Genomic DNA, 21,441 nt, shown 5'->3' with positions numbered 1-21,441 from the left:
ACTAACACACTGACGACACACACACACACATACACACGCGCACGCGCACGCACACACACACACACACACAGCCTACTCATTCTCAGAGAAAGATATGAGCGATTAACAGAACGAGAGACAAACAATCCAATCAAAGATCAGCTCTTTATTTCACTGCATCATGACAAAAACTCCTCATTAAAAATACACATCAGCATTAGAAAAATAATCACTCTGAGTAAATATCATTTGACTGGCGTCTGTGTGATTCTATAGAGCTGGAAGACGTCAGCTGTGCGTAAAAACACAAATCGACTGTAAAATACAAGCAAAATGAGCAAAACCTTCTCGTGAGATTCATATTTCCTGCTACAGGGGTCAGAGGTCAAAGATTAGGGGTAAGGACACCAAACTGAACATCTATGAGTGACACGTGAATCTCACGAGGCTCTCTTAAGATTTCAATCAAACGGTCGAATGAAAGCGCTTGTGCAAACTGCAAAAATCATTCGGAAGCATTTTACAAAATGCTTGCAAAAAATGTAGCAACTAGATTTACACATCATGCTGCATTAATGTTCTGGAGAACTTAACAACGTGATTAATACATCACACACACACACACACACACACACACACACACACGATTCAAACAGCATCAACCTGAGAAACATTGATCAATCCGAGTCTCTTCTGAAACACTCCATCAGTGATTCTGATCCGGTTCACCAGGATTACAGCGTGTCACTTCCTGTAGAAACACACACACACTGCGGTCACGTGACGTTCAGCTCAGCGTCTGCTTCGGACTGATAACAGCTGCGCTCAGAGCTCATATGAACAGTATATTCAGTGCTATATTGCTGGTGAGAAGACGATAACTGCATGTGCTTCTGAACTGTTTCAGTGAATCAATTCAAAACTCTGATTCAGTGAATCGTTCACTCAGAAATGTCCAGTCTGCGCACTCTACTTCAAATGATTTAGCAAAAAAAAACAAAAAAGGATTTTACTGTATTTTACCTGAAATGAAGCTTCATCTGATCAACTGTTTAACCATCATGTTGTTCAGGTCATTTTACTGCTAGTTAATGTTATCGTATTGGACTAAATCCTACTGACTATATAACAACTTCTCAAATATTTTTTGATCATTTATTTCTATGCTAAATCATTACCAAATATTGCATTCTTTCAGTCTGTGCAGGTTTTGCGTTTCTTTTTGGAACTGACTGATCACAGACATCATTCATCTAAGCTTATGCACCTCAGTTTTTATTATCCACAAATAATGTTTTTATTCAAAAACCTGAATATTACCAAAATTATCCACAAATAATTCCTTTTAATTAAAAAAAAAAAGAATATTACCAAATTTTTTTTTTTTTGCTCAAAAACTGAGATGCATGCTCAAATCATTGTGGCCTACAATCAAGCAGCTCCGAAAACAAACACAAAACCTGTGCTGATTGAAAGAAAACAAACTGATAAAAAATGAATCCAATATTTGGTGATAATATGAGAGATTTATAAGCTACTCTGTAAAAAGCCAGGAACACCAAATGAGCTAAAGGATTTTCAGTACAGCATAGGAGTGAAATGATTTCAGAGCACATATATAAAGTGAGTTTAGTGCTGATTCACACTGACTGAATGGAACTGAGTGAAGCTCGATCACGTCTGCTGGACTCACCGCTGTGTTTCCGGTACGGAGTGGCTCTGTAATACTCCTCTGGCGTGACTGTTTTCACTCCGCCGAAGTAATCAAGCACCCAGACCTGTGTGATGTTCATCTTGGCGAAGAACCAACTGTGGTCAGTGGGCCAGTCGATCATCTCTGGGTGTCTACTGAACAGAGCGGCTTTAGCCACCGATGCCTCGCTGCCGTTCACCTGAAACAGATTCACCGTCACACCATCACTGATTCACACAGATTCAGCGTCACACAATCACTGATTCACACAGATTCAGCGTCACACAATCACTGATTCACCATCACTGATTCACACCGATTCACAGTCACACAATCACTGATTCACACAGATTCAGCGTCACACAATCACTGATTCACCATCACTGATTCACACCGATTCACAGTCACACAATCACTGATTCACACAGATTCAGCGTCACACTGTCACTGATTCACCATCACTGATTCACACCGATTCACAGTCACACAATCACTGATTCACACAGATTCAGCGTCACACTGTCACTGATTCACAATCACTGATTCACACAGATTCAGCGTCACACAATCACTGATTCACCATCACTGATTCACACAGATTCACAGTCACACAATCACTGATTCACACAGATTCAGCGTCACACTGTCACTGATTCACAGCGACTCACAATCACTGATTCACACAGATTCAGCATCACACCATCACTGATTCACAGATTCACAGTCACACAATCACTGATTCACCATCACTGATTCACACCGATTCACAGTCACACAATCACTGATTCACACAGATTCAGCATCACACTGTCACTGATTCACAGCGACTCACAATCACTGATTCACACAGATTCAGCATCACACCATCACTGATTCACACAGATTCAGCCACACAATCACTGATTCACACAGATTCAGCATCACACTGTCACTGATTCACAGCGACTCACAATCACTGATTCACACAGATTCAGCATCACACCATCACTGATTCACACCGATTCACAGTCACACAATCACTGATTCACCATCACTGATTCACACCGATTCACAGTCACACAATCACTGATTCACACAGATTCAGCATCACACTGTCACTGATTCACAGCGACTCACAATCACTGATTCACACAGATTCAGCGTCACACCATCACTGATTCACACAGATTCAGCGTCACACAATCACTGATTCACCATCACTGATTCACACCGATTCACAGTCACACAATCACTGATTCACACAGATTCAGCATCACACTGTCACTGATTCACAGCGACTCACAATCACTGATTCACACAGATTCAGCATCACACCATCACTGATTCACACCGATTCACAGTCACACCATCACTGATTCACACCGATTCACAGTCACACAATCACTGATTCACACAGATTCAGCATCACACTGTCACTGATTCACAGCGACTCACAATCACTGATTCACACCGATTCAGCATCACACCATCACTGATTCACCATCACTGATTCACACCGATTCACAGTCACACAATCACTGATTCACCATCACTGATTCACACCGATTCACAGTCACACAATCACTGATTCACACAGATTCAGCATCACACCATCACTGATTCACACCGATTCACAGTCACACAATCACTGATTCACCATCACTGATTCACACCGATTCACAGTCACACAATCACTGATTCACCATCACTGAATCACACCGATTCACAGTCACACAATCACTGATTCACACAGATTCAGCATCACACGATCACTGATTCACAGCGACTCACAATCACTGATTCACACCGATTCAGCATCACACCATCACTGATTCACACCGATTCACCATCACTGATTCACACTGCACAAGGAGAAGAGTGCTGTACCTCCACCACGGAGCCCGACAGGATGATGTGGGCACACAGCGGACTCTGAGGATCGAATCCGTGATTCTTACAGTAGTTGGTCTGAGCCAGAGACACGGACAGGGACGCCTGGGAATTCACCTGTCACACACACACACACACAGAGAGAGAAAACACACACACAGATTAGATCATCAGTCATCTGCAGTGTGTTCATGTTTTTAACTAAAGCCGCTCAGTTCTGCTGAATGTTGATAAAGTGAAATCGCTGTGTCACGTCCTGACCGTCGTGTGCTGAGTCACACTTACATAAATCCACATCAGTGTTACATAGTCATAAAAACAAAATTAAATTAAAAAATATGTATGTATGTATGTATGTAACATTTAATATTATTTCATGGCAGTTTATGTTTTTTTTTTTGCATTTTATCTATTTATTTCATTTTTTTTTTACTATTAATATAATTTTATTACACTTTATCTATTGCCATTTTATCTATTTTTACACTTGACATTTTGGTCTATTTTGCTTCCATATCATGTCTTACTTCAGACATAGTGGAAAGAAAACATCCAAAATACAAATTTAAATGATATACATATATTTATAATATATTTTAAGATATACATATATACATATATATATATATATATATTTCCTGTAGTCTGAAAAAAGACAAATTATGGAGCAAAATAATAGAACAAAATTTCAAAATGTAGGCTAATAAAAACTTTACAGTTTTATTCCTTTCTATATTCTGAAGGATTTTAGTTAAGATTTTATTTGAGTCCTAAAACATGGTGAAAATGTGTTTGTTTGTTTGTTTTCTGTCTGTTGAGTGATAAAAAGAGAAATCCAGAATCCGCTCTGGAAAAAACCTTTAAAATGATCAAATCAAACAAGAATTATGAACCTGACTTCATCCAGTGTTCACATTAGTGTTATGGAAATGCAGTGTTGCTACAGTAAAAGCATGGTAAATGTTCGTTCGGGTTCAGCATTGATCCGCACCTGCAGGTCCTGCACCGAGATCTCCAGGTGTGTGAGGTACAGGTACGGGGTTCCGGTTCCGTTCCCCGCGGGCCCGTCGCTGATGGAGAAGGCGTTGGAGAACGGCTGTCCTCGGACCGGATCGTGAGTGGAGATCGTCGCCATCGAAGCCCAGTCACACTTATTGACCACGAACCGGGCCATCCGAGCCACCTCCTCATGCGGCGGAACCGACAGAGAGCCACCGAGAGCGGCGACGAGCGCGACACACACCGCGAGCAGCGAGCGATTCATCATCATCACTACTGAACCAAACCAGCCACTGACCACTGTAAACAACCGAGCCTGTGGTCACAGGGGCATGACTAGATCACTGTGAACACTGAACACAAATGATTCACATGAGTCATGACTCCTAACACCACTGAATCAAAGGAGTCACTGATCACTGACTGAACACTGAACGCAAATGATTCATATGATCACAGAGTCACCCATCACTGTGAACACAAATGATTCATTTGATCACACGAGTCATGAGTGAACTCCACAACAAATCGTCACATGATCAAAACAGCTGTCATGTGACCTCAACACGTGGTTACAGAAGAATCCAAGCCACAAACAAGTTACTAAACCAACAGATCTCAGATTTCTTTACCTGCTTGTGTGAGTTTTTGGAATAACATATTTAGTGGGAAGATTTTTGGCTTCTTTGACAAAAATTCCTCTTATCTAATAAAGTTGTTAAAGTCTCTATTAAAATGATCCATAATTGCTACCCGGTGAATTACAAACCTGCAACATTTAATAATAGTATTTCCCCTAATTGCTCCTTTTGTCTTCAGTCTGAAGAAACAATCAATCGTTTATTTTGGGACTGTGCTTATTGTGAAGTGCTCTGGGTTGACTTTTCCAATTTTGTTAAAAAAAAAAAAAAAGAAAGAAAAAGAAAAGATATCCAAACTTATGTATAACCCCCCAAAAATTGTTTTTTTTGTTTGTTTGTTTTTTTGGTTACTCTTTGAATCTAGACCCTTCTCACTTTAAATTTATTATCAATAAATTGCTATATCGTGCTAAATTTTACATTCATAAATATAAATTTTCAAATGTGTATGGAAACTCTAATAATTCTATTGCATGTAAGACTCTTTCATGCCGTGATTCAGCTAACATTTGGATTAGTAATGTTCATAACCCTCTTTGTCTTTTGTTCTTATTCTGTCTTTGTATTTGTTGTTCTTTTGTTGCACAATAATAATAAAAAAATAAATAAAAATAAAAAATAAAAAGTTAAACCTGTGAAAGAAATCACGATTAAAGAATCATGAAATGAATACACTGTTCAACGTTCTATTAATATTTTAATGACTTCCCAAAACTACTCAATATTAAAGTACAGTGCATTATAGACACTGTAAAGCGTCTTTGAAATTTGTTTTGTGAAAAGCAATATGCAAATAAATCAAGATACTGAAATTGATAAATATTCTATTATCTTCATTTGACCCTCTAAATCTAGCACTATTCTAATTCAATTTTATATATTTGTTTTCTTTTTATTTATAAAAACCCCCTTACCCTCTAACACTTGCACTCTTTTCTATTTCTAATCTAACTACTTGCTTTCTTTTTATTTATTATTAAAAAGACCCTCTATAGCATTTTCGATTCTTTTTCTATTCTACTTGTTTTCTTTTTATTTATTATATTAAAAGAACCCTTGTCACAGTACTTATATATTATTGCTCTTTTGTCACTTTTGATTGCTTCTATTGTCCTCATTTGTAAGTCACTTTGGATAAAAGCATCTGCTAAATGACTAAATGTAAATTATAATAAACATTTAAATATTACCTAATAATATAAACAAGCTTATAAGCAAATTTAATGACTTTATTTCTTAAATAATTATTTATATTCTTGAGATTAAAAAAAAGTGTTAAAATGCGCTCATTGAGACTCATCTTATGGATCAATTACAAAATAATTAATTCAAACAGCTGATTGGCCACCAGCTCATTTGCACAGGTGAGGTTCAATTAAACTCAATTAAGCTCCAGTATAAAACACAAGACGCTCAACTGTGAGTCAAACAACCTTGCTGCTGTTCTTTGTTTGCTAGGCATCTTAATCAGGTAAGTTTATGGTGTTGTAATGTAAACTTCTTGTTAAATTCAATGTTTGATTAGCCTACTTAAATTAGACTTTACATTTGTAATTAATTTTGTGGCTGTTTACAGTAGTCAGCATTTGAAGTGGATCAAAACCTTTCAAAGTTGTCCTAAAACCAAAACAATATACCCATTCTTGTCTTAGAACAACTTCAAACCTTTTTTTTTTTTTTTTGGATCCACTTTAAATGACCACTGTTAAAGGCGTTGAGCCCGCGTCCCGAGTTCGAACCCCAACTTTTTTTTTTTTTCTTCCCCATAGCGACTTTCCTATCATGTCTGGCCGCGGGAAGAAGCTGGTCGCCGCGCCAAAGACCAAGGCGTCCTCCGTGTCGCGTTCGGCGCGCGCGGGGCTGCAGTTCCCGGTCGGTCGCATCGCGCGTCTCCTGCGCAAGGGGAACTACGCGCCGCGCATCGGCTCCGGGGCGGCGGTGTACCTGACGGCGGTCATCGAGTATCTGTGCGCCGAGGTTCTGGAGCTGGCGGGCAACGCGAGCCGCGACAATAAGAAGCTGCGCATCGCGCCGCGGCACATCCAGCTCGCGGTGCGCAACGACGAGGAGCTGAACGCGCTGCTGGGCGGCGTCACGATCGCGGAGGGCGGCGTGCTTCCCAACATCCAGGCGCAGCTTCTTCCCAAGAAAACCAAAGCGCGGGACCCTGCAGCCAACTCCACCAAAGACGTCCAGTCCCAGGACTTCTGAAGCGCAGGCTCCGTTTTAAGCACTTGACTCTTGATTGGTTTTAACTTAATAAATCTTGTTTTCTCAAGTCTGCCTGGTTCTGGTGTTTGTGTTATTCTGTTTGACCTTCAGAAGTCCCACATGAAGTCTAAACCGTCTCATCTGTGGGTTCTAGGTCCTTTTATGCTTGTGGCCTTCAAAGATGAACTGAGCAGACTCGGTGCTCAAGCTTCTGAAGCTTTCAAGAGCATGCGTTTGCACTTTCTAAGAACTCTTGAATCCTTAAAACCAGACACTGAAATTCAGTAATCTCAAATATACTTCAAAGTACCGAGAATACTCTGGGTCTTAAAAGTAGGCTGAAAGCAAATATGGAGAACCTGCTCAACTGGACTTATCGGTTTACTCTTGTTACTTATTATTGGAACATTGTAAAGCATGTTCCTAGCTGAGTCTTATTCAAAATATTTTATTTAGGATAAAAATGTTTAATTCCGTTAACATACTGACTGGAGCGTGATGACCTCATGCTGCTGGTGAAAGTTTAAATCCGACAACTTGTCCATTTTCCTGATTTTACTTTGAATCGCAGCATTCATCATTCTGACCGTTTATTCTTCACATGCCTCTGAAATCACTTCATAATCCAGTAAACTTTGTTTTCGGTGTTGGTTTGATTTACAGGTTAGTAAGGGTTATTATTGAGCAAGAATAAAGTATCACTGTGATACCACAGACACACTTTTGCTTCCCACAGAACCTTTCAATGGTGAAAAATCGTTATTTTCAAGAGTGTTGACACTTCAGCACTTAATCAACAAAACACAACTCGCACTCATGAAATAATGAAATATCAGGTGGTCTTTCTGATCTTGTGCGCTCTTCAGATGAACCACTCATTCTCAAGCAGTGGGACTCAATGATGAAAGGTTTGAAATGAGACCAAACTAGTATTAAAAACTTCACGTCCAGATATTGCCTATTTTAATTTACACACTCCTCAGAAAACATGGACAAACAGATCATTTTAAAAGTGATTTTTACACCTGGAAAAGTCATACAAAATTAGTAAAAAAAAAAGCTGAAATGCCATGGCCATTTGTATAAAGCGCATCATTCTATATTTTATTTATCAGGCAGAAATTGTGAATAAAAATTCCCCAAACACTGAACTCTGGAATTGAGCTTTAGAGTCATTACAGTACGAACCAGACGAACCCTTCATCGTTACTGTAGCGTCTCAATCAGACGAGAGCGTCACATGATCACGCTCACTTCCTGCTGCGGACGGGCAGCTCCAGGTCAGTTCACTTCCTGCTTTAACAGACCTGAGAAACCAAGCAGAGTTTGTTTCTGAGCTCCTGCGCTTCACTCTGTGTGTCTGATTCTGAACGGTCCTCACCTGCTCGTGAAGAAGGCGATGAGAGGGAACTGTGGGTCGTGTGTGTCAGTGAAGACGTTCTGGAGGAAGAGGTTCGGCTCACAGCTGTGCTGCAGGTCAATCAATCAAACACGGATGATTAAATAAGCACATACTGCAATAAATGCTTTTCTGACTTACAATTTTGTCTCGTTTCCAGCCAAAATACCCAAAAATTCTTAAATCAAGAAGGATTTTCTAGACAAGTAAAAAATTGTCGTCTTATCAGAAAAAACAAGTTTTTGAAAATCTAGAAAATCCTTCTTGATTTAAGAATCTTTAGATATTTTGGCTGGAAACAAGACAAAATTGTAAGTCAGAAAAGCATTTGAAAATGAGAAATGCTGCCTGGGCAAATAATTGTTCCAATTTTTTTTGTTTTAGTTAATATTTATACGGGTCCCATTTTTATATACAATAATATATATTATATATCGTAACCCCAAATTATATTTTATTTTAAGTAATGAAAATGTTTTTATATGGTTTCAGTTCATATGGAAGCCCATTTCAGCCACAAAATAAAAAAAATCCTTTTTATCTAACAATCTGAACATTTTTCTCACAATTCAGACTTCTTTCTCAAAATTCTAAGAGAAAGTCAGAATTTTTGAGATATTTGTGAGATATAAACTCACAATTCTGACAAGATAAGTTAGTAAGGAATGAGTAATTGTCAGGTAAAAAGTTGCAATTACTCTATTTTTATTTTTTAATTTGTTCATTCCATGGCAAAAAAAGGCCTTCCATAAGTTAACAATTATAACTAATTTATATTAATATATTAATTTATATTATTATTTATATAATAATAACCCTGATATATATATATCTATCATAAAGATAAATTTTTCTGAAATTGAGATTTATACATCATCTGAAAGCTGATTAAATCATCTTTCCATTGATGTATGGTTTGTTAGGAATCGGACAATATTTGAAAATCTGGAATCTGAGGGTGCAAAAAAATCTAAATATTGAGAAAAACGCCTTTAAAGTTGTTCAAATGAAGTTCTTAGCAATGCATATTACTAATCAAAAATGAAGTTTTGATGTATTTACGGTAGGAAAGTTACTAAATATCTTCATGGAACATGATCTTAATATCCTAATGATTTTTGGCATAAAAGAGAAATGTATAATTTTGACCCATACAATGTATTGTTGGCTATTGCTACAAATATAGCTGTGCTGCTTATGACTGCTTCTGTGCTGCAGGGACACATATATATATTTTTTTCCATTATTATTTAGATTTTTACATCAGTTTTTCTGTCACTGTGAGTCTTCAGCAGATCACATGAGTGTGCAATGCTTTCTGGGTAATGTCTGCTGACACTTACGTTGAAGAACCGAGCCACGTTGCCCTCTTTCGAGGCGTCCAGGTAATACAGCTTCTCGTGTGTGTGTTTGTGCTGCGAGTGTGTGGTGATCTTAGCACCGTGTCCGTTTGACTCGGTCAGTCTGGGCTTCTTCCTCACGATCTCCTCACACGCCTCGTTCCCTACAAACACACACAGAATTACACACACACACACACACACACACACACAGCACTGGACGGGTTTACTGTGCTCTTACCGTTCTCACTGCAGTCCAGCGACGAGATGCTGAGCTGCTGCTGATCCTGAAACAGACGAGAACACACATCCATGCTTCATCCACACTGTGACTAGTGCTCATTTTGTCAGCTATTTTCAATTTGAGTCTTAGTCCCGTGTTAAATGTCCTTGATAGCTTTTATCCTATTTTGTTTTAGTCAAGTTTTGGTCGACTAAAAGTCTCAGCATTATAATTAATCATATTAAAACAACAGCGTCTGAGTAAGTGCATTCATCCAGAAAACACAATCACAAACAATCTGATGACGCACGGTTGCCAGATTGCAAAAAATAAGCAAAACACTGGGAAAATCACTGCTACACCTGACCCTGAGCACCAGGTCAAAGGTCACCTGCAGGCGGGGCACTGACCTTGAGCTGTGCGAGTGGACTCTGATCGGCGGGTCTCTGGATCACGGGCACGTACAGCGGCGGAGAGCAGTCCAGCGGCTCACTGACCGTCTCCATCGGTCCGGCGGGCAGCGTCCACTCCTCCACCACCTGCACCTCGTCATCGGACACGGGCAGCTCTCGATCCGCCGGCTCCTCCACGCTCTGCTGCTGTCGGAGAACCACACCTGCGCACGAGAACCCACCAGAACCAATGGAGACCAGAACAGTGCATCTGAACAAACTGCTGTCAAATTTTAGTATCACCGAGATACTACTATAATTTTCAATTAATTCGTTTATTAAAATTATTAGTTTTGTAAGATTTCTAATATATATTTGTTTTTGTTTTTTATTAAGTTTTAACTTTAGTGTATTTAGTTTTAGTTATTTAAGTACTTTTAAACTAAACAAAAGTGAGAAATATGGCCTTGGAAACTAACTGAAAATAAGTAGAAGTTTTTTATATTTGGTTTTATATCATTTTATTTCAAGTAACGCAAATGTTTTGCATGGTTTTCATTTTAGTTAATGATAACAGCTCTGATTTATAATTAAAATGTTTTTAGTAAATACGGAAGCATGTTTCCATCACAGAATTAAAGGGTTACTCCACCCAAAATGGAAATGTTGTCATTAATCACTAACCTCGTGTCGTTCCAAACCCGTAAAAGCTTAGTTCATCTTCGGAACACAATTTAAGATATTGGATGAAACCCGGGAGGCTTGTGACCGTGTCACCACGCGGATACGCTGTGTTCATTCAGATCAAAGCATAAATAAATGTAGAAGACGTATCTGTGTGGCGCGGCTGACACAGAACAGCATACGCAGTTTAAGTCCAGCGGATATTCTCCAAAACGGCGCGGAGGAGACGAATTGTTGAATAAAGTCGTTATTTTTGTTTTCTTTGCGTACAAAAAGTACTCTCGTCACTTCATAAAGTTCAGATTGAACCACTGATGGCAGATGGACTATTTTGATGATGTTTTTTATACTTTTCTGGACCTTGACCGTGTTATTTACTCGGCAGTCAATGGGACAGTCACGAACCTCCTGGTTTTCATCCAAAATATCTTAAATTGTGTTCTGAAGACGAACAAAGCTTTTACGGGTTTGGAACGACATGACAAAATTTTCATTTTGGGGTGGAGTAACCCTTTAAGAAAAATTTAAAAGGTAATTGCAACTTATCTCAAAATCCTTACTTTTTTCTTGCAGTTCTGAGAGATTCTGAGTCGGAATTGCAAGCTATAAATTGTGAGATAAAACAACTTATTTTGTATTCCGTGGCAGAAACAAACAAATAGAACCGCAAGATGCAAACTCAGAATTATTTTATAAATAAAAAGAGATAAAATTGTGAGATATTTACGTTTTAATTTTGTAGCAGAAACTAGCTTTCAGAACTTAATGATTGTAACCTTAATTTATATTTGAAGTAATGAAAAAGTTTCTTTTCTGATTTAATGATAACTCTGATTTATATTTTATTTTAAGTAATGAAAACGTTTTATTTTGGTTTTAGTGTAAGTTTATGATGATGCCCCTGGTGTGGAGTCTGTGTACCTGCGTAAATGCAGACGAAGGTTCCCTTGTCGAGGTCATCTCTGCAGCGTACGGCCCATCCGTGGTCCAGCGTATGAAACAGCTGCAGCCGCACACGCAGACCCTTCTGCACCACGCGGTTCTGACAGCGGCTCCTCGCACAGCCGCACCACGGGCCGCACTCAAACAACCTGACAGATCACGTGACAGATCATGAGATAAATCACATGATAGATCAACAAATTACAACAGATCACGACAAATCACATGAAAAATCACGTGAAAGATCACATGACAAATCACATGAAAGATCAACAAATCACAACAGATCACATGACAAATCATCACGACAAATCACATGAAAAATCACGTGAAAGATCACGTGAAAGATCACATGACAAATCATCACGACAAATCACAGATCACATGACAGATCCCGAGCTCCTCCCGACTCACCCTGCGCTCAGGGGCGCGCTCAGCCGCTGGTGTGTGTAAGCGTGCCGCGCTCCTGCGCCTCTGAGCGTCTGCTGAACACATGCGCAGCTCTGAGCATCTGCGCAGCCGTCGGTGCAGTCGCAGCACACTGAGAAGAGCGGTGCGGCGCTGAGGAAGCAGCCGTGCGGCCAGCGCTCTTTACGGTAGCGGAACTCTCTGGGCCGCGTCCCGTCCAGCTCGTTGAACAGAGCAACGGGAACCGGCTCGATCCCGCGGCTGAGGTCACGCTCGAACAGCAGCGCAGACGAGTCCGGAGCTCGCGCCTGATTCTCTGGAACGATCCGTGGGTCGAAACTGAAGTTGTCCGGCTGCAGAACGCCGAGGCTGTCCGACAGCAGCAGGAACTGAAGCACCTCGATCAGAACAGATCACATGTGCGAAATCAGTATCAGTATTTAAATCCAGACTCAAAACACATCTGTTTAGCTGTGCATTTACTGAATGAGCGCTGCGCTACGTCCCAGCTGACTGCACTGTATGTTATGTAGAATTTCTATGACTTAACTGCGCGGGTGTTTCTAATGCAGTGTCTATGGGAGCGACGGCAAATTTGACATCGTTCTCTCTTCTGACTGCCGTTATCAGCCGCTCTCAATTTTTTTCCTTTTTTTGAAAGTTGTGAAAAGACTATCGTGGAGTCATAAGCAGCACATGTATATTTGTAGCAATAGCCAACAATACAATTTTTCTTTTATGCCAAAAATCATTAGGATATTAAGTAAAGATCATGTTCCATGAAGATATTTAGTAAATGTCCTACCGTAAATATATCAAAACTTCATTTTTGATTAGTAATATGCATTGCTAAGAACTTCATTTGAACAACTTTAAAGGTGATTTTCTCAATATTTAGATTTTTTTGCACCCTCAGATTCCAGATTTACAAATATTGTCCGATCCTAACAAACCATACATCAATGGAAAGATGATTCAAACTTGGCCTTGCCTTACCTCCTCCAGGGAGCACAGGCTCCGTCCACAAGGCGCTGTATAAAGCACACTGGTGTCTTGCGAGTCAGAATCGTCGCGTGGCTCGCAGTGGCGCTGGAACTGGCACAGCATGGGCACACGCAGCGGGTTGCGACCCAGAAAGCGGTCGGCGTGAGCGGGCAGCGGGACGCATGCGGTGCTGCAGTCGTGTGGATGGTAGACGAGCTGCACAGGAGACCTGGGCTCTTCAGAACAGAAGCTCAGAGGAGACAGCAGCGGCTCCGAGCCGCTCACAGCCTCGCCTCGACTCGCTGCAGACATCTGGCTGTGATCGGAGCTCAACTCCCCGTCCCTGCAGAGTCTGCCAGACAACACACAGCAACTTACTTTCTAAAATAAATCATTTTCTGCCTTAAAAACCTCTGGAGACAGCTGATCATGCATCTGTCACCGCTCGATTGGACTATTGTAACTGTGTGCATTGTGGCATCTCAAAGTCCTACGTCGCTCGTTTACAAATAAAATGTTAAAAAGTGGTTTTATATACACAGAAAGCAAGTTAAATGGAAGTTAAGTGTTAACTTTCATTTTTCACACAACTTTTGTGAAAATAAAATGTCAATATAGTGAGAATATAGAGTGAAATAATGTCCCATCGTCATTCAGAGTAACAGATATAAAATGTCAAATTGTAAATTTAAAAAAACATACTTGTTCTGACCAGTACTTATTAAAATATATAAAAGAATAAGTGATCATGCTAAATTTTATAATATTTAAAAAAGTGCTGTCAAACAATAAATCGTGATTAATCGCATCCAAAATAAAAGTTTTTGTTTACATAATATATATGTGTGTGTGTTCTGTGTATATTTAAAGACATACAGCATATATTTTGAAAATATTTACATGTATATATTTATATTCATATAATTTATATTATATATGAATATATTTAAAATATAAACATAACATTTTTCTTAAATATATACATGTATGTGTGTGTATTTATATATACATAATAAAAATACACAGCACACACACATATTATGCAAACAAAAACTTTTATTTTGGATGCGATTAATCGCGATTAATTGTTTGACAGCACTAATATAAAATGATCAAAAACTTGGGTAAATGGACAAATGGGTTCTACTCTGTTTTGTAGTTATTCTCTCATAAATCAATCACGAATACTTGTTTGATCATTTTCCTACAGGGTCTTTGCTAACATGGTTAAATTCTTGAGCTCTAACGCAGCCAATGCTACAAAGAGTAATAAATCTTGAGGAAAGGTATTTAACTCCTCCGTGCTGCAGGAAGGGTTCAAACGAGGTCACTTCCTGTGTGCTACACACTTACACAATCTTACATTCATCAGTCGGGGGAAACTATGTTTGTGAGACAGTTAAACACATGGTTTATTACTAAAATAAATGATGATAACTATAATAATGATTATAAAGACAGACCGTGTGCTGTCCTCCAGCAGAAAGTCCTCCGTCTCCACGCCGTTCCTCAGGCTCTCCGGAGAAACCTGAGCCTCGGAGACGGTCACCGTCAGGATTTCTGGAACACAGACTCGTCAGTATAATACAAAACACGAGCAGCGCTATTGATTATCAGCACAAACCTTCATCAATCAGCACCTCCTGGATGCCTTCGCTCCTGAGGGAAGTGAGTTCAGACTCCAGAATGATCTTCATGGCCTGAACGTACTCTGAAACACATCAGAAAAATCACACGATCAGCTGGAACCGATTCAAACACAGAATCTCATGAAGAGACTGATAACAAGTTAATGTGCCTCGGCTTGACCATTTCAGTGCATTTGTGGCACTCAGACAGGTCTGTTTGGGCAATTGTTTTGATAGATACAAGATACAATTCTAGTTTCAACATTATCTGTTCTTCAGACATTTCTCTTTAAATAGAATAAATATGTGACCCTGGACTACAAAACCAGTCGTAAGGGTCAATTTTCTGAAACTGAGATTTATACATCATCTGAAAGCTGAATAAATGGGCTTTCCATTGATGTATGGTTTGTTAGGATCGGACAATATTTGGAACTATTTGAAAATCTGGATCTGAGGGTGCAAAAAAAATCTAAATACTGAGAAAAATCACCTTTAAAGTTGTTCAAATGAAGTTCTTAGCAATGCATATTACTAATCAAAAATGAAGTTTTGATATATTTACGGTAGGAAACTTACTAAATATCTTCATGGAACATGATCTTAATATCCTAATGATTTTTGGCATAAAAGAGAAATGTATAATTTTGACCCATACAATGTATTGTTGGCTATTGCTACAAATATAGCTGCTGCTTATGACTGCTTCTGTGCTGCAGGGTCAGATGTGTCAGTTGTATGCAAAGTGACCCACATTTGGTTTTTGAGCACTGAAAATGTGTACAATTTAACAATTTACTCCTGGAGCCATATTGAGATCCCAGTATCTCTGGAACTGAACCATACAGGGCCTTAAAAATGAAGATACCAAAAGAAAAGTTTGTTAAGATCCAAAGTCTAAAAGGGCATTAATATATCTTTAACGTTTCTTGAGTTACAGGCCTGCAAACTTTTGAGAAAAACACTTGAAAAGTGTACTAATAGAGCCACTGATCTCGGTGTAAAAATAATATTATGATGCTGCCATCTTTCTGAAGTCATCTTTACCCTCCTGTAATCTGGCTCTGAATCTCAGGTGAGAGGTTGCACCCTTCTCTACAAAATAGTGGATTACTCTCTCAATATACATCCATGACATTTAATATTTGGGCTTTCATCTCTAAACATGTTTATCCTTCTTCAGAAAGAATACTGAAATATAAAAAAGTTGAGCCAGGATTTGGGCTGTATTTGACACGGGATGATCTGTGTGTGTGTGTGTGTACCTCTGTCAGTAGCAGTGTGTGTGTGTGTGTGTGTGTGTGTGTGTGTGTGTGTACCTCTGTCAGTAGCAGAGCGTGTGTGTGTGTGTGTGTGTGTGTGTGTGTGTGTGTGTGTACCTCTGTCAGTAGCAGAGTTTGTGTCTGAGTGTGTGTCTGTGTGTGTGTGTGTGTGTGTGTGTGTGTGTGTGCATACCTCTGTCAGTAGCAGTGTGTGTGTGTGTGTGTGTGTGTGTGTGTGTATGTGTGTGTATGTGTGTGTGTGTGTGTACCTGTCAGTAGCAGTGTGTGTGTGTGTGTGTGTGTGTGTGTGTGTACCTCTGTCAGTAGCAGTGTGTGTGTGTGTGTGTGTGTGTGTGTGTGTGTGTGTGTGTGTGTGTGTACCTCTGTCAGTAGCAGTGTGTGTGTGTGTGTGTGTGTGTGTACCTCTGTCAGTAGTGTGTGTGTGTGTGTACCTCTGTCAGTAGCAGTGTGTGTGTGTGTGTGTGTGTACCTCTGTCAGTAGCAGTGTGTGTGTGTGTGTGTGTGTGTGTGTGTGTGTGTGTGTGTACCTCTGTCAGTAGCAGTGTGTGTGTGTGTGTGTGTGTGTGTGTGTGTGTGTGTGTGTGTGTGTGTGTGTGTGTGTGTGTGTGTGTGTGTGTGTGTGTGTGTGTGTACCTCTGTCAGTAGCAGTGTGTGTGTGTGTGTGTGTGTGTGTGTGTGTGTGTGTACCTCTGTCAGTAGCAGTGTGTGTGTGTGTGTGTGTGTGTGTGTGTGTGTGTGTGTGTGTACCTCTGTCAGTAGCAGTGTGTGTGTGTGTGTGTGTGTACCTCTGTCAGTAGCAGTGTGTGTGTGTGTGTGTGTGTGTGTGTGTGTGTGTGTGTGTGTACCTGTCAGTAGCAGTGTGTGTGTGTGTGTGTGTGTGTGTGTGTGTGTGTGTGTACCTCTGTCAGTAGCAGTGTGTGTGTGTGTGTGTGTGTGTGTGTGTGTGTACCTCTGTCAGTAGCAGTGTGTGTGTGTGTGTGTGTGTGTGTGTGTGTGTACCTCTGTCAGTAGCAGTGTGTGTGTGTGTGTGTGTGTGTGTGTGTGTGTACCTCTGTCAGCAGTGTGTGTGTGTGTGTGTGTGTGTGTGTGTGTGTACCTCTGTCAGTAGCAGTGTGTGTGTGTGTGTGTGTGTGTGTGTGTGTGTGTGTGTGTGTGTGTGTGTGTGTGTGTGTGTGTGTGTACCTCTGTCAGTAGCAGTGTGTGTGTGTGTGTGTGTGTGTGTGTGTGTGTGTGTACCTCTGTCAGTAGCAGTGTGTGTGTGTGTGTGTGTGTGTGTGTGTGTGTGTGTGTGTGTGTACCTCTGTCAGTAGCAGTGTGTGTGTGTGTGTGTGTGTGTGTGTGTGTGTGTGTGTGTGTGTGTGTGTGTACCTCTGTCAGTAGCAGTGTGTGTGTGTGTGTGTGTGTGTACCTCTGTCAGTAGTGTGTGTGTGTGTGTGTGTGTGTGTGTGTGTGTGTGTGTGTGTGTGTGTGTGTACCTCTGTCAGTAGCAGTGTGTGTGTGTGTGTGTGTGTGTGTGTGTGTGTGTGTGTGTGTGTACCTCTGTCAGTAGCAGTGTGTGTGTGTGTGTGTGTGTGTGTGTGTGTGTGTGTGTGTACCTCTGTCAGTAGCAGTGTGTGTGTGTGTGTGTGTGTGTGTGTGTGTGTGTGTGTACCTCTGTCAGTAGCAGTGTGTGTGTGTGTGTGTGTGTGTGTGTGTGTGTGTGTGTGTGTGTACCTCTGTCAGTAGCAGTGTGTGTGTGTGTGTGTGTGTGTGTGTGTGTGTACCTCTGTCAGTAGCAGTGTGTGTGTGTGTGTGTGTGTGTGTGTGTGTGTACCTCTGTCAGTAGCAGTGTGTGTGTGTGTGTGTGTGTGTGTGTGTGTGTGTGTGTGTGTGTACCTCTGTCAGTGTGTGTGTGTGTGTGTGTGTGTGTGTGTGTGTGTGTGTGTGTGTGTGTGTGTGTGTGTGTGTGTGTGTGTACCTCTGTCAGTAGCAGTGTGTGTGTGTGTGTGTGTGTGTGTGTGTGTGTGTGTGTGTGTGTGTGTGTACCTCTGTCAGTAGCAGTGTTGTTTCTGATCACGTATCTTAAGTGATGAAGTCGCTGCAGCAGATCATCAAACACTGCATCAACATGCACCTCCTCCCAGAAAGTCCTCGCTTGCTCTGAAACACAGCATCATCTTCTGATCACTCGTCACTCAGCAGATCTTCTCCGTCTCACAAAATAATGCTCAGGAGCTCCAGAAGTCAACATCAGACCGTCTCACAGCCTTTTATACAGCTTTCCTCCAAAGATCTGCAGATGTTCTCCTTCTGGAAACTCCTCAACACTCCCTAATTCCTCCGTCAGGTCTCCTCATCAGAGGGCTCTTGTTCTTTGTAAGGCAGACTGCCAGCTAGCTGATGTGAGACCTGACCTCAGAGTGATTATTCAGTGTTTCCCTCATGATTCAGATCAAAGGATCGCGCGGCTCGAAAGAGCAACATTGTATCAGAGCAGATGCACTAAATCACATTCTCTCGCAGAGGCCTTTTACAGAGTTCAGACTAGTTCTACAACTGTTTTCTGTAGGATAAATGAAGTACTGATCACTGATCTTACCAGTTTCAAACTCCATCATCTCGTTCTGAGGCTCAGATGAGCTGAAATATCACACAAACATTAACAGACACTCGATGAACATTAAACAACAACAGAACTGCTCCAGTATCTCACAAAAACGCTGATTAAAAACGTGATGTGCCGAAGATAACAAACATCACTGAAGTAGTATTAAAACTTACGCAAACTGAATTAAAATGTCACATTTATTACTTAAACGAGTTCACAAGAGTGAATGAAAGACCGCGACATCAAAGAAGAATCATCCGCATGTGTCCGAATCGAGTGAATCGTTCTTTCAAACCAATTCAATCAAACCGAAGCGTTGTGAATCACTCCTACATTACAGAGAACCATAAACAACACAACATTGGAGGCAAACTTAATAACCTAACTAATATGATATAGTGAACTACTAAGTGTATTTTACTCCGAGCGCGGTCTTATGTTTGAATGAGGACACAAATCACTTAGTGAGTCATTTGTTGGTGAACTGTCCGAACGAACCGATTCGCTAGAATGAATCCAATGTTTCCCCAATGTTTTGGTTTCAGTAAAAGTCACAAGCAATCGATCACAGAAATCTCTCAGTTATCGCGTCGGTGGTCTTTTCATGACTGTTTTCGACACAGTACTCCATCGTTTAATTTAATAGTATTGCTGGCAATGTGAGGTTTGTGTATAAGTATAAGATATTAAACTAGTTCTCGATCCATCAGTGAATCGGTGTTCGTCTCTGTGTGTCTGTGTGTAACATCACACGTGAAACTAGCTGCAAGTTTATTTTACATCATAAACACAGTAAACGGATACCGATTTAATGTTAAACATGCATAACGCGCACATGTATATGGCATCACGTGACGTGTTTTTGTATGTTATGTATCATGTACTTCCGGTCAGGTTTTGTAACGATGATTGTGCGCTTATTATGCAATTATTGACAGTTGTACAGTAGGACTGTGTGTTTGTTCACCGCAGCGGATCTCATTATTTACAGTAAGAACGACATCTATTCAGTCATATTGCTCATGTTCAGTGTGTGTTTGTGTTTTAAATCTGCCATGGTGTACGCCAATACTGTACTAGTTATTCTTTAGTATTAATTACAGACTAAGATGCTTGAAGATATTTCCTGTTTATTACTGTGAAGCTGCTTTGAAACAGATATTTATTTATTTCGATTTTACAGTGGAACAGTAAGTGTAATAACAGGTATTTTGGGTAAACCATATTTGGTATATGACTTGTATATGTATATATGTATGTATATATATATATATATATATATATATATGTGTGTGTGTGTGTGTGTGTATATATATATGAAGAGTTTATTTGCAAAAACATAACTCCGTTTTTAAAATGTTCAAAAATCATGTTTTTTATTATGGTACCATGTTTTTATTGTGTTAGTTATAATCAAAATAACTTAACTGCAGTTTGATTGAGATTAATTGAAATGCACAATGAAAAACATGATTTTTGAAAATTGTTAAAAACCGAGTTATGTTTTTGCAAATTAACTCTTATATATATATATATATATATATATATATATATATATATATATATACATATTTATATATAAAATCTATTTTCATTTTCACAATGTTATTTTTACGTTATTTATATATTATTTTATTAATTATTAATATAGTATTTTATCGCAATATAATTTTTTTTACAATATGATATGTAGTATGTTATATATTTTATTTATATATTTTATCACACTGTATATTATCACCAAATGCATTTATATTATTTTATTACAATATGCCATATTTATACATTATTTTCAAAATATATGTTATATTATTAAATATAATATAATAAAATATAAATAAATGCAATGTTATATTGAAAACGTGCAGAAACACTGGAAACAGAGGAGTGTGTGTTATTGATGGTAAATGTGTGTTAGATGTGTGAGGTGCGGCGGGCCGTGGCTGAAGCGCTGTGGGGAATGTGTGCGGCGGATGCCATGTCCATGCCTGTCCACTGGTACTACAACACCCGGGACATCCGGAGGGACTTCAGCGGCTGGATCCGGGGCCTGAGGGCCCCGCGGGACACACACCCGTCCAGCATCCTCAGCCTGTCCAGCACAGGTCAGAGCGCTGAGACCTTGCTTCACTGACCGCTCCTGACCTGATCTGACCTGATCTGACCTGTGTGTGATTCC

General features: G+C 39.9%; 4 protein-coding genes across 4 annotated transcripts in view; 2 read left to right on the top strand and 2 right to left on the bottom strand.

The window, feature by feature from the left end:
* Positions 1 to 130: 130 nt before the first annotated feature.
* On the bottom strand, positions 131 to 4,945 carry creg1 (cellular repressor of E1A-stimulated genes 1). Its single transcript, XM_058773320.1, has 4 exons — positions 4,533 to 4,945; positions 3,539 to 3,658; positions 1,673 to 1,871; positions 131 to 730 (listed from the first exon to the last, which is right to left on the bottom strand). Exons 1-4 carry the CDS (start codon positions 4,809 to 4,811, stop codon positions 714 to 716), a joined length of 615 nt encoding a protein of 204 aa, XP_058629303.1. The 5' UTR covers positions 4,812 to 4,945; the 3' UTR covers positions 131 to 713.
* Positions 4,946 to 6,541: 1,596 nt separating this feature from the next.
* LOC131539051 (histone H2A, sperm) lies at positions 6,542 to 7,459 on the top strand. The gene is made up of 2 exons (XM_058773345.1): positions 6,542 to 6,652; positions 6,951 to 7,459. Exon 2 carries the CDS (start codon positions 6,964 to 6,966, stop codon positions 7,390 to 7,392), a length of 429 nt encoding a protein of 142 aa, XP_058629328.1. The 5' UTR covers positions 6,542 to 6,652; positions 6,951 to 6,963; the 3' UTR covers positions 7,393 to 7,459.
* Positions 7,460 to 7,583: 124 nt separating this feature from the next.
* setdb2 (SET domain bifurcated histone lysine methyltransferase 2) lies at positions 7,584 to 19,607 on the bottom strand. The gene is made up of 13 exons (XM_058773295.1): positions 19,436 to 19,607; positions 19,254 to 19,294; positions 18,701 to 18,814; positions 15,389 to 15,475; positions 15,228 to 15,324; positions 13,777 to 14,116; positions 12,787 to 13,178; positions 12,352 to 12,521; positions 10,765 to 10,970; positions 10,373 to 10,418; positions 10,135 to 10,295; positions 8,774 to 8,862; positions 7,584 to 8,699 (listed from the first exon to the last, which is right to left on the bottom strand). Exons 2-13 carry the CDS (start codon positions 19,270 to 19,272, stop codon positions 8,612 to 8,614), a joined length of 1,809 nt encoding a protein of 602 aa, XP_058629278.1. The 5' UTR covers positions 19,273 to 19,294; positions 19,436 to 19,607; the 3' UTR covers positions 7,584 to 8,611.
* Positions 18,891 to 21,441, top strand: part of LOC131539028 (uncharacterized) — a 12,888-nt gene continuing 10,337 nt past the window's right edge. Inside the window, exons 1-2 of the mRNA XM_058773307.1 lie at positions 18,891 to 19,056; positions 21,181 to 21,367. Coding sequence (XP_058629290.1) covers positions 21,181 to 21,367 — 187 coding nt within the window. The 5' untranslated portion in view covers positions 18,891 to 19,056. The remainder of the gene's footprint in view (positions 19,057 to 21,180; positions 21,368 to 21,441) is intronic.

The sequence above is a fragment of the Onychostoma macrolepis genome, chromosome 01, assembly GCF_012432095.1.
Source record: "Onychostoma macrolepis isolate SWU-2019 chromosome 01, ASM1243209v1, whole genome shotgun sequence".
NCBI lineage: Eukaryota > Metazoa > Chordata > Actinopteri > Cypriniformes > Cyprinidae > Onychostoma > Onychostoma macrolepis.
This window is presented reverse-complemented; position numbering and strand designations above follow the sequence as displayed.